Source organism: Meleagris gallopavo, chromosome 8, assembly GCF_000146605.3.
Source record: "Meleagris gallopavo isolate NT-WF06-2002-E0010 breed Aviagen turkey brand Nicholas breeding stock chromosome 8, Turkey_5.1, whole genome shotgun sequence".
Taxonomy (NCBI): domain Eukaryota; kingdom Metazoa; phylum Chordata; class Aves; order Galliformes; family Phasianidae; genus Meleagris; species Meleagris gallopavo.
In genome coordinates, this window is record NC_015018.2 from 12,507,816 (window position 1) to 12,520,895 (window position 13,080).

The 13,080-nt window shown below is 39.2% G+C and overlaps 2 protein-coding genes across 5 annotated transcripts in view; one reads left to right on the forward strand and one right to left on the reverse strand.

Moving 5' to 3' along the window:
• Positions 1-6,675: 6,675 nt before the first annotated feature.
• On the reverse strand, positions 6,676-12,549 carry RPS24 (ribosomal protein S24). 3 transcript variants are annotated; one of them, XM_003207929.4, is made up of 8 exons: positions 12,460-12,549; positions 11,262-11,327; positions 10,716-10,925; positions 10,115-10,225; positions 9,990-9,992; positions 9,251-9,268; positions 7,498-7,535; positions 6,676-6,767 (listed from the first exon to the last, which is right to left on the reverse strand). In XM_003207929.4, the coding sequence occupies exons 1-6, from the start codon at positions 12,460-12,462 to the stop codon at positions 9,263-9,265; spliced, it is 399 nt and encodes a 132-aa protein (XP_003207977.1). In that variant the 5' UTR covers positions 12,463-12,549; the 3' UTR covers positions 6,676-6,767; positions 7,498-7,535; positions 9,251-9,262. The 3 variants fall into 3 exon arrangements, with proteins under 3 accessions (XP_003207977.1, XP_019473111.1, XP_003207979.1); XM_019617566.2 differs by lacking the exon at positions 9,990-9,992; XM_003207931.4 differs by lacking the exons at positions 9,251-9,268; positions 9,990-9,992.
• A 73-nt stretch (positions 12,550-12,622) lies between these two features.
• Positions 12,623-13,080, forward strand: part of POLR3A (RNA polymerase III subunit A) — a 33,632-nt gene continuing 33,174 nt past the window's right edge. For both annotated transcript variants that reach the window (XM_010714342.3, XM_010714343.3), the window contains exon 1: positions 12,623-12,964. In XM_010714342.3, coding sequence (XP_010712644.1) covers positions 12,921-12,964 — 44 coding nt within the window. In that variant the 5' untranslated portion in view covers positions 12,623-12,920. The remainder of the gene's footprint in view (positions 12,965-13,080) is intronic.

Genomic DNA, 13,080 nt, shown 5'->3' on the forward strand with positions numbered 1-13,080 from the left:
CTCCTACGGGAGACAAGGAATGAATACACTGCTGTAATGCACCCAATCTGCTGCAACAGCACAGAGATTGTTCCTGTTTCTTAAAGGGCATCATGCATATCGAACACTTCTCAGTCTTAATTACAAAACAAAAAATAATACGATCTTCTTACTGTATGTCTTTATTTACCATCTCATCTGCTCAAGCATTTTAATATCCAAGTTTTAGTAAGAAACAGATGCCTTGGTTTTAGCACCTTCTTGTAATGGCTTAATATTCTAGGTAGGATTGAAGACAGAGGAAAAACACTATGCTGAGCACAACTTTTGAGCAAATGGGCTTGAATATTCATTAAACAACATTTAATTTAAACACCCAAACTCTTAAAGCAGCAACATATGGGCCTGTTTTATTTTACATAAACTGAATAGGAGGTTGTGCCATTAGTTTCTGCAGACATAATGTTCATTACAAAAGAAGTATGTTTTTCTTTAGGGAACGTGCCACCATCTCTGTGTCAGCGCAGCGCTGTGATTCCCCCAAAAGGTTCAGTATGCGGCACGTAGGAAGTACTCTTCTTGGCAATGAGCTTCCAAGTGTAAACAAAATTCCCATAGATCTTCATCAACAAAGGGAACCTGGGGCAAATTAAATTATTTAATGAGAAATAAACAAAGAACACAGCCCTCACTTTTCAGTATTTTACCACACTTAAGAGATTGCCTTTTCTACATAGCTTGCTACGTGGTTTTGCCCTTTATTCTTTGTGATTGAAAATTTTTGCATCATTAACTATATGATATGTGGTTCTACAGTCCTCTGCTGGCTAAATGACTACTTTGCACAACTCCTTACTAATCTAAGTACTTCCTTTCATGCACCTCCAATGAAAAACAGAAAACGTTTTTCATATCAGTAGCTTGTTAAGATGTTTTTGATTACTCCACAAATTCCATAAAACAAATTCCATAAAAGATACATGGTTGTGCACTGTCCATTCCAAGACAGCTACTGAAGGGATAAGGCAAATAAGAAAAGAGACTTTGAGTACTGAGCTGAAAAATAGGAGAAGCATAGCAGCTTCTGAGATTGGAGGGTCTGTTTTATCACTGTAAAACAGTATATCACTGTAGCTGTAGTATCACTGTAAGCTGCCATTAGTTACCAAGAAAAATTGAATAAGAGAATAACAAGTACAATTTAGTATTTACGTGAGAGGTGCCTGCTGTAGTGTTCTTCTTTTTCCAGTTTGAGTGCAGAAAAAAGAGCACGACCAGCAGGCCGGGGGACCTGATCCTCTCCATTCGCTCTGATGAAGCCACAGCTGGAGCACTATCCAGTTCTGGGCTTCTCAGTTCAAGAAAGACAGGAAATTCCTAGGGAGTCCAACAGGAGGCCACAAAGATGTTGAGAGTCCTGGAGCATCCCCCTCATGAGGAATAGCTGAGACACCACCTGAGGCTGTTCAGCCTGGAGAAGAGAAGGACAAGGGGCAGAAGAGTTCTTACCAGTGTTTATAAACATTGAAAGTGTAGGTGTCAAATGGATGGGGCCAAGCTTACAGCAGCAGAACAAGGGGCAACAGGAGAAAACTGCAATACAGGAAGTTTCATACAAACATGCAAAACTATACTGTGTTGGGGACAGAGCACTGGAACAGGCTGCCCAGAGACATTGTGGAGTCTTCTTCTCTAAAGATATTCAAAACATACACAGATAAGCCATGCAATAAGTAAAATGTTGCCCGTAGCCAAGAAATTGTGTTAACTTAAAAATTATTTTCTCTAAAGCAAATAGGAAATGCAACTAACAGGCATTCACACCCCTTAATAACAGGAAAGAATGGGCAGAGACAGATTTTTAAAACAGATTTTTTATTTACTTTATACTCAGTGCTAGATATTTATTTTTTAGCAATTCAAATCTGAGCAACTCAATTTCACAAAGTTTTCTCTGGTTTATGTACAGTGCTCCAGTGTTTGTTTAAACAAACGCTACAGAGTTGAGTGCTAGACAAAAATATACTCTCCTCAAAAAAAAAAAAAAAGCAACTTCTCAGAATCTTGATTTGTCACATTTTTAGTTGTTAATACCACAAAATCCAGGAGCAGAGCTTTCAATAAACTTTTCTTCAATAACCAGATCTGATCAGTTAAATACTTATCATTTGAGTTCAGACAGCTCCCAAGTTTTATGGTAACCCTCTCTATTTTTTAAAAAAGGCTTCATCTTATTTCTGCCCTGCAACAGAATCCATCAAACAATGTGAAAAACAGTGTAAGAACTACCATCATCTTGAAATCAACCTTTTCCCCCTTGAAATTTAACAATACTAAGCTACTTTCATTATGATTTTTTTTAAGTTGGTTATTAAGGCAAACAAATAAAGATCAGAAAAGGAAAATGTCAGACCCAATTTTCTACTTACAGCCAATGCTGTGCAGAAGATACAGATCTGAGGTCATTTGCTGCAGAAGTTTTATTATCTGTGATTGAAACCCGTTATCAAATCAACACAAATGATGCCTGGCTCAGCAAACAGGCTTGTAAGAATTGACATGAAGTGATAGCAGGGTAGTAACTCAGAACAATCAAATCAGACCATCAGAAAAGGCAGTGAAGCATGTTTCTCTTAACACAGGTATTTCCAGTCTGGCCAGTTCATTACATATCAAGCAGGATTTGAACCCAAGGAATACAATCACAAACCGTTATCTGTAACAAAGCATTGCACTAGCACTTTTCTTTTGCTGATCGTATGACATCTAGTGTGACAAGTCACAGGTGCTTTGAATATACCTCTGCCTCAATTCACTACTTACATAGGAGCTCTATGAATAAGTAGCAGCAATTGACAAAGACGATGGAGGTTTTTCCCCATCATTATTTGCAGCATTGGCCAAGAAACCCCCACCACACAATAGTCTCCTAGTGCACAGGATGCTTTTTAGAGCTTTTGCAGCTGTTTCACTAACCACAGCATTTTACAGAGAGCCAAGATAAATCAGGAAGAAGCTTATTGAGTTCCAGATGGATAGAATTCCACAGGTGTTTTGTCATCGTCTGGGTTTTTAAGACAGAACACTGTAGAGTTAACAAATTACCAACATACAAGTTAGGACTATATTTCCATTTAATCTCTTCAAAGTGAAGAAAAACAAAGCACATGAGAATACTAGAGCATGTCTAGTTCTGAGGTCGACCCGTCAAAGCTTAAACCTTTCTTTCTACTTATTAGAAGCATTGCAACCAATGCATTTACAAACATAACTTAGGTTTATTCCTATGATGTTTTGAATGAATAAATGAACACTGCATTATCAGTGAACAAAAATATTCCATACTGAAAACTTATGCTCACATTAAAGTCCACCAGTAACTGGAGCAAAAAACAAGCCACTTCCACCTGATTTTTAAGTGCCACAAAAATATCCACTCAGAACAGTCACTATGTGGTTCTGGTCAAATACAGACGTATGAGCAGAATACGTTTGGAACTAGACTTTCAAACTTATCTTATGAATCAAACACCAGTAGCCGCTACAGAACCATGTTCTATTTCTTCCATGTACAAAAACTGAAGACTAAAAAGTGAATTTTGTAGAAGAACAAACCAGGATAATAAGGGCAAATTAATTTCTTCTGATTTTGAATACAACTGGTTGAACTGCATATCTTATTACTTAAATACATGTGTTTTTCCCCCCCTGAGCAAGGACCTACAGTGCCCTTCGCACTCATCACACTGGTACAGCATTCTTCTTAGAGCATGTTATCTCACGTACTTCAACTCACATTCAGTTGCAGCTTTCTCCCACCTCAACATTTGCTCTCATGCCTGCTCCACGTCATTCCCAAGACAATCTCTTTCTCAGCTAAAGCCAAATTTTATCATGTTCCATTTGTGGTATGGTTGTTGTCCTTAGCTGACCTCACGACACTCTTCTCCTAAGATTTATGTGGGAAGCTGAATTTGACATGCTGTAGCTTTCTTTTATGTCTTCAAGAGTACACTCCCTCAGATAAGAACTGCCTTTTAAGGCATCACATACATCTCAGTGAACCTGGAGGTGGAACCTCACTAACAAGTTGGGCTACTTGAGCCAGCTTAATTTAAGTCACCCCCTAAGGCTTCTGTGTAATTTTTAACATATATCAGAGGAAGAACTCATTTTACCTCCCTAGTCAAGCAATTGAGTCCCTGTGACCACAAGAAAAATCCCTCCATGATTTCTGAGACATTTCCTTATGTTCTAAAAATAAAAAAATTCAAACAAGTCCTATCCATGAATATAGTGGAGTTAATGAAAGTCTTCCCATGCACATCAATTTACAATTAGTTCCAAAAATCTTCTACAAAAACCCTGTTGTCTAACTTAGGCTCCAGACTGCTCATTAAATAGATACAAAACATAAAAGCAGTCTTTGAAATCTGCATTTTTAGAAATTGATATTCTAATATTAAAGGCCAGGCTGATGTCCAAAAGGAGCTTACTGTGACAAAAAAAAAAAACTATCACTTATAAATGATGGGATGTGCTGAGATCAGCAGGAAATAAAAGGGTACCTTCAGCACACAGTAGGGAAAGAAGTGAAGATTCCTGCTCATCAGTGCTTTCCACTTAATTGTTCTACCTCCCACAGGAAAGGGGATTAACCTGGAGTCTCTCCACAGCGTGATACGTGCATTTAACTTTTGAATTACAGAACATCTGCTACACATTGCTTAGACTGTAGCATACAAAGGCAAAATGTTGGCAGAATAGAAACTTGCATGAGGAGCCACTTCTCCCTCCAGGCTGTGGAAGCACAGTTCTGACAACAGTTTGGTTGTCCACTATTTTTGAAGTTGAATGATAGCACAGCCACATTGAAAATGTTGCAGAATTGTGGAAAGATGGATGACCTGATTTGACCAATTAATTTCAATCATTCAAACATTTCCTTCCCCTTTCCCTATTTTTTTCTGCTTGATGCCTCCCACTGCAAGACAAGAGTACAACTTCTCAGTAAGTGGCTATAACCTACTCACATAACAAGGGAAGTCTATTGTTTGGCTGAATCACTAGGTAAATATTTTTTGCCGTCAATCTTACATTATCATAATGGAGCACCATAGTACCAGGCAATTACACAGCCTACTTTAAACCATTTGCTTTGAAATCTTATTGTATTGAGCGAACCTGTAATGAAAACACTTTAAATATTACAATATTGAGGAGGGAACCTTTAATTCCAAAACTAAATTATGCTTCAGGAATCAAACATCCTTTAAAACAGTATTTTTACAACATGAAGACTCCACAAAACCTGTCTATGCAAGTATTTATTCAGACCATTGATTGCTTAGAATTAAGGTAAGAGAGATTCTGAAGAGCAACTTAAATTTGAATAAGATTACTATACAGCTTTGAAGTAATCAACACACTTGAAAACTGCGAGGTCCTGATTAAGTTTCCATTCAATTAAAAACCTAACAGTAGAACCAATATATCACAGCTTCATATCCTCAACAGCTATTTTAAATGCTTACTTTCAAAGGAGTTGACCTCTTGGCCAGGACAATTCTGCTTCCTTCCAGCTTTTTTTTTTTCTTAAATGAAAAATTGTTGTAGTAATCTTCCTTATATTTGTATCACTGTGTTCACACCACCCCCTAGTGAGTACTGAATTACATTTAACATGGCTTCTCCAGTTTCAAACAGGTAAGAAGTGCTGTTCCAGCAGTTAATACCTTCAAGAGATTTAGGTTGAATTCCACCCCTCATATGAATAATGCTTGCTGCATATCTCTGACAATCCATTTGCAAGTCAGAAATTTACTCTCACTTGCTTAAAACACTCCAATGGACTGGAGATTTCATCATACATGAGCTATGTAGCAACACAAATCTCATTTTTAATAAGCTTACAACAACTCTTCAGATTTTAATTTGCATATATCTTTTTGAAGAACTTCTAAAAATAATCCCACTAGTTCAACTAAAGGCATTAGAATAGATTGTTTCATCCATACCTACCAGATCTCATATGGAATTGACTGGAACATTAGTATTCCCTTCCAATCACACTGACTCAAGGACTGCTTCCCCTCCTTGGCCTCCAAACACGATTCATCTTGCATGTATTACAATCTTCTACCTCAGTATATGCAGTATAATTTTTTTTTTTTTAAATGCACTTAGATTAAGATTGGATTAGAGGTTTCTTAAACTCACTTTAACACTACCAGAGAAATTAAAGATGCGCTTCACAGTTCACAGAGCAGAGACCCCCCCAGTCTGCCCTGAAAACCCAGGAGCGAAAAGCTAGTTGTACTAGACACTCATATTAGTTAAAATCTCAACTGTTAAGTATTCAGCTCTGAATCTCTCTGCTATGATTGTCTTCCTTCCACCCCTCCACAAGTAGAATATATACAGGCCATCAAACAAGCATATTTTAAAAGGGCTCTTGAAACCAGACTGAGACCACAAGACAAAAAGTATGCCTACCTCCACTGAATAAATACTGCCTGTTCAAACTTTAAAACTATTCACTATAGAAAACTGATTCATATTTCAGGTTAATACTCAAAACAAAAGATGTTTAATTATGAAAAGACTTTAATATAGTGCAAATAGCACACCAATATTGAAGTTCTCAAGCTTTACAAAATCATAACTATTAAATCAAAACAAAATGGCAAACCAAGATTTGACTGACATAGTTTATTTAATGTTAAAGCCAGATGAGCAGCTTCTTTCCAGAACAGTTCTTCCCATACTTCTTGATGGAATTATGTAGCCTGTAAAGAAAGAGAAAGGTCAGTTCCAGAAGATTACAACAGATTCCATACTCACACTTTTATGGGGAATGAATAACTTCTTTCCAAATATTGCTCTCCTTAGAAAAACATAAGATTCAAAGCTTCACAGTCCCATAGTCATGGGAACGAGCCCAGATAACAGCATTTCTCTAGAATTCAACAATCTAGAATTCCTCTGCCAACCTCCTGCTCAAGACATTATATTCACTGGAGCATCTGTAATAAAACCACACTTAGATCTGCAATGGTTACTGCCCACTGCATATCCATTTTACTTGTTTCTGCAGCAAAGACTAAAAACAAAGTCTAGCACTTGTCTGAAGTAATATCAGGCATCTAATTAAATATCACTAAAACAGAATTGTTTCCAAAGCTGAAGTTATACAAATCCAAACAGCCTCAGAAAATACGAAGTTACCCTATCCTTATCATATTTACTTTAGTTTCACTGCAAGTTCTATGAACAGTAAAGCAGAACTTGGCCCGAGCTAGAAAACTTCAGATTATCTATTAACCAGATATTTCATGCAAGTTCAAGAAACAAATAATCAATTCAGTAATAAGCAGAATAGTGATCTGTAAACATTAGTCTTCCTCATACTGATATAGAACATGCAGACACTGTCTTCACATAAACCAACATTAAACTTACATCACAGTATAACTACAGCCTAATGTCTACTTTTACAAAGTATCCCCCAAGTCATACCTGTTATCCATTTTCCCCACCTGAAGTACATCCAGTTACTGAAAAAGAAAAACATTTTATGAGAATGGTTTACTAATATTCCGCTACTGTAGATGATATAGACTTGAAAACACAATTTGCTTTTTCCAGTTACCACAATTACATGTGATAGGAAAACCTCTGAATTTTTACTACCGTAAAGGTTAAATACTTGGATTTCATGCATTCCCTCAAGCTTAAAATCAAATCTAAGAATGACTGTACAGAGCTTAAGTAACTCTCAGGATGCAGTTACATATTCACTTATAGCTGAAGGCTACAATGGTTAAGTGCTTAGCCATTCACATTACTGCTTGGTCATGTTTGAAAAAGAAAACAAAAACAAAACATTTCTGTTAAAAAAAATCCACATGCCAAAACCTGTCAATGTCTTGACATTAGAAGGCATGGGGTTTTATCCTTAAAAACGATACTTTCCTGAAGACGTCTAATCAAGTGCCTACAAACATCTGATATAAACAATTCTCACAGACTGCATAGGTGAACACTAAAATAAATTTCACGATTCCTATTGAAAATGCAGGTGGCTGTGAATAAGGATGTTATAGCACAATTACGTATAAGCATGCATTTTACAAGACAAAGCTTTAAGGCGGGAGTGTATTCTGCAATTCCTTTGTGATACAACAAATTTCCCCAAACAGATTTTCCAGAGAGCATGTTAATTAATTTGTCCTTAGTTATTAACACATGGATCACCAAAGGTCAAACAAAGAACAAGATCTTAACTATGCATACCCAAATAATACCCGAAGATAATTTTAAAGGACATCAAAAAACCCTTATACCAAAAAGCTGTCCCCTTACTACTAAGAAGGCATGCTAGTTTGACAACCATTTGATAAAGATGTCACATTTGCTTTATAGTCATCACAGCACACATCCCTACCCCTGATCACAAAAATGCTCAGAGTTAAGGAGATTTTAAATGAACTGGACAACTTTAACTCAAATAACAGTTAACAAATGTAAATACTAGACTGTTAACAGCTATCTTCAAGTGCCAGAACTCCTCAAGGCAATTAGCCATACCAGGTATCAGTGCAGCACTGACTCCCCTCAGTATTCGCAATAGATGCATGCTAATGTTACAACTACAGTAAAGGATATTTTGTACTTTTCTACTTTGAACAATGTATGACTTCACTATTCAACTAGCATTGAAATGAGAAGATGAAAAATGTTCCAGATCACAGCGAATAGCATCCTCATCTATCCAGTGACTGCAAGAACTTCATTTATACAAGACACAACACAATTTTAGAGTAGCTGCTGTCATTTGTATCTCTGCTTAGAATAGTTAAAAGTTTAATGCTGACAACAGGTGCAGTTTACAACTGCTGGCTGAACTCCATTAAGCTGTGATGCGACTTAAGTCCTCAAAAAGATGCATAAGTATTTTTAGCTTAAGGTCAAGTTACACATCCAATTACACTATACTACTCCTAACCAGAATTGCAGTATTTTGAATAAATATATCAAAAGCAATGAGCTGTCCTGCCTTCTTCTCACTGGAAACTCCACATTTTCCATGTACTTTCACTAGCTCAGAAAAAACTTCACTAATGTAGTCATCTGAATCCTTACAAGACAGAAGTTCGAAGCTAGCACATAAGCATGCAAGGGAGCACAGTGCTTCAATGTGACAGGATAAAAAAAAAAAAAGTGTTTCAGTGATGTATAATTCAGTCACACCCATGCTCGTTTTCAGTACCTGCTAGATACTTCATTTCTGATGGAGAATCCCAAGAAAGTAGGAAAAAAAGCAGAAGCGAAGATTACTGAAGTTCAAGATGTTAAAGCAATATAACAGTTACAGATCTATGCAATAAACCCAACAACCTCTTCTTATTCAAATGCAGTTGCAAAACCCACTTAGCAGCACAAGCCAGTGCTCAAACCTCAGTGTTATCTAAAGTGCAAGAAGCTGCTGAGCAAAGAGATCACCTTCACACCCAGTTTTCTCCTTTGTTTTGATGATTTTGCTTCATCATAAAGGAACTCGGTCTCTCCTCAAGCTGCATGCTTTCTAGATTTGTACTGACTAGCAGCCCATAGCATAGAAAGCTCCCAGCAGCAAAAGAAAAAAACCCAGTTGTTAATCAGTCCTTAGAACCAATATAAAGCACTACTGTTCCTTATTTCTACTTCGTCTTCACCACCTACAACACAAATCCTTAAAACTTAAAAGAATACTAACTTAATAGAATAAATGTTAGATATTTAGGTAGTCTGAGTAACTAGCATTAAGTAATTAATTTGTACATAGCATTACTGAGTTATGAGATTAGAGCATTACTGTTAGGTATAACAAATCTTAGCTTTAGTTCAAGTGACATGTAAGAAACAATCATTTAAGAAGCACTGTCTCATTTTTTATCAGCTAAGCTGCAGCAGTGAGGAGCAAAACTAAGCTACTGAGCTAATAAGCTATATATGACCACACAGATTACCTTCTGTGATCCAGTAGAAGAGGTAAAAGAAATGGAAGAAAGACAAGGTTATTCTGTTGAATAACTTCTTACCAACATTTCAAAAGTAACATGCCAACTCTAGCCTACAGATAATCTCATCATACCTTCTTGCCAGCACCAACATTTGCCTTAGCTGTACCCCTGACTTTCTTCATTCTGTTCTTACGTTCCTTCCGCTGCTTCCTAGAAGTCTTCTTCTTCTCATACAAACCATGCTAATAAAACACAAAGTTGCATTCAATATCTGTTCAGTGGTTTTCATTCTATGAAATACAATTGTTTTAGTACTTCTAGACTTCTCAAGTACTGTTTCAATGAAATAGCAGCTAAACAGCAAGACAACTTCATTTACAGATGATAAAATAAAGGAAACACTAAGCTCTTGCACAGACCAGCCCCACTGTTCAGGGTTAGAGTGTTTTAACAATGATTAAGGAATTCTTCTTTGCATTGGATCACAAATAACATCAGTTTGGCCATCCCAATTCTAACTATAGTACATTATACCAGAAACAATCTATTTTTCCAATGCAAAAGCTAATCCATGCTATGTTAGGACCTCTTACATAACACTAAATTCCCTATGCACAGCAATATCTCCATAAGACCACACGTATGTTGCTTGTTTGTTTGTTTTGTTACATGAAAATGAACTACTAAACACAGCCAAATTGTTTTCTGGTTACTGCAGAACAAATAACCTACCCTGGCAAGTCTGTGTTTTGGTTCATTTTTCTTTGCATAGTCCAAGGAATCGTAGATCATGCCAAAGCCTGTTGTTTTGCCACCACCAAAGTGAGTTCTGAAGCCAAATACGAATATAACATCAGGGGTCGTTTTGTACATTTTCGCCAGCTTTTCCCTGATTTCTGTTTTGGGGACTGTGGCCTTCCCAGGATGAAGAACATCAATCACCTAAAAAAAATTTAAGTCAATAAAAGCCAAAGACAGTCAATACCCAACACAACAACTGGACTCCCACCCCCAACTCAAAACCTGAACTAAGCCACCCTAGCCATACAAAGTATCATTATCCTAATCCAGCTGTGTTCCTAACAGTGTCCTGCTTCAAATGACAGGTCTACATGCTATCCCATCATGAAGATTTACCTTCAGCATGCAGGAATGTGTTTAAACCTCTACACACCTGACAATGTTAACACTTCAAAGGCCCCTTGCTTATAATGATTTAAAATACACGCAGTCAAGAACCAATAAACAACTGAAGATAATATTCAGTGTTTTTCTTACCATCTGCTTGCGCTGAAGCAGTCTGTTTGTCATGAACTTCCTAGTTCTTATGGTCACTGTGTCATTCTGCAAAACAGAGTACAAAGAAGTGATACAAAACCATAGTTTACAGAACCTAATGTATATATAATGCATGACACCACTGCAGTCACCACTCTACTTGAAGTTAACTGCATTCCAATTAAACACACTTGTCTCATGCAATAGGATTCACCCTAGAGAACTAGGGTACACTGAAGAACAGTCACTCCCAGCCCATGAGCCAGACAGAAACATATATATCACCTTTATTTTAACATACTGAAATAATTTTATTCAAACACATAGACTACAAAAAGGAAGCTATAACAAACTCACAGAATTATCAGGGTTGGAAGGGACCTCAAAGATCACTGAGCCCAACTCCCTGTGAAAGCAGGTTCCCTACAGCAGGCCACACAGGTAGACTTCCAGATAGGTCTTGATATCTCCAGATGTGGAGATACCACAACCTTTCTGAGCAGCCTGTTCCCGTGCCCTGCCACGCTGGTATTAAAGTAGTTCTTCTTTGCATTAGTATGGAATTTCTTATGTTCCAGTTGCTGCCCACTACCTCTTATTCTACTGCTGCTCATCACTGAAAAGAATCTGTCCCCCATCAACTTGACACTTTAGATATCTATAAACAGTGATGATTGCGCTCGTGGCTTTCTCTTTTCCAGAAAGAAAAGTCTCAAGTCTCTCACAGCCTTTCCTCACACATGAGATGCTCCACACCTTTAATTATCTCCAGGCACTACAACAAGATAAGGTTCTTTATGAAAGCTACACATTTTGTCTCGACAAGGCTTTTCAGATAGGAAGCACCAAAGAAGTAAAACACGAGTACAACCCAGAGTGCTCCACCAAAACACAGAGACACAGCACTTCAGTACCTCAGTGCCGCCTGCACCTACGGCCGCTCCCCCTGGCAGCGGCAAGGCGGCCCAGCAGGCCCAACACACGCCCAGCCTCGCTTCCCCCCAGCTCCTAGCAGCATCAACCAGGCCGCAGGAATGCCGGTTGTAAGCAACACCGTCCCCCATCCGCTGCACGCCATACCCGCGCAGTCCCTTGCAGGCAAGCCAGCCCAGCAGGGCATTGCTTCCCAAGAGGCTCTCAGAGCGCGGATGGCAGCACAGCAGGGCGGATAGCACAACCTCAACAGCCCCACACTCACCATCTTGTCGGCACCCTCCCTGCCAGCGAGCGAGAAAAGGAAGTGGCGCCGCGGCGCAGCCAATCATAAGGCGGTGCTGGGGGCCTTCAGCCGGGGAGGGGCCATGAGCGAGCCTGACTGTTCCAGTGCCGGAGCTGGGTGGGAAGAGTACGAGTGTATTGACGGGGTTTCACGTAGGGGTTCTGCAGCTAAGCAGGGTGCTTCAGTAGGCTCGCGCTGTGATCTGGTTCTGCTCGTTTGGCGATTTGTTCTGTCCTGCTCCCGGTGAGGGAAACTGGGGAACACGGGACTGGCGCGGAGCCTCGGACCCCGCACCTGTAAGAGGCCGTGAGCTCTCTCCGGCAGGGGGTGCTGCAGGAGGGCGCTGCGTCGCTCTCTCCATTCTGCTCCCATCGATCTATGGTAGGCGATCTGGTGCTGGTGCTGCTGCTGCCGCATGCAGTCTCCGTGCCGCCGGCGCCATGGTGAAGGAGCAGTTCCGCGAGAGCGATGTGGCCAAGAAAATGTGAGTGGGACCGTGGCGCGGGAGGCAACTGAGACCGGGTGGCTGGAGAGGCCGTTGGGAAAAGCGGTGATGTGGGCGGGGGGGGCCGCGTGTGCGCAGTCAGCCCTGAGTGACCC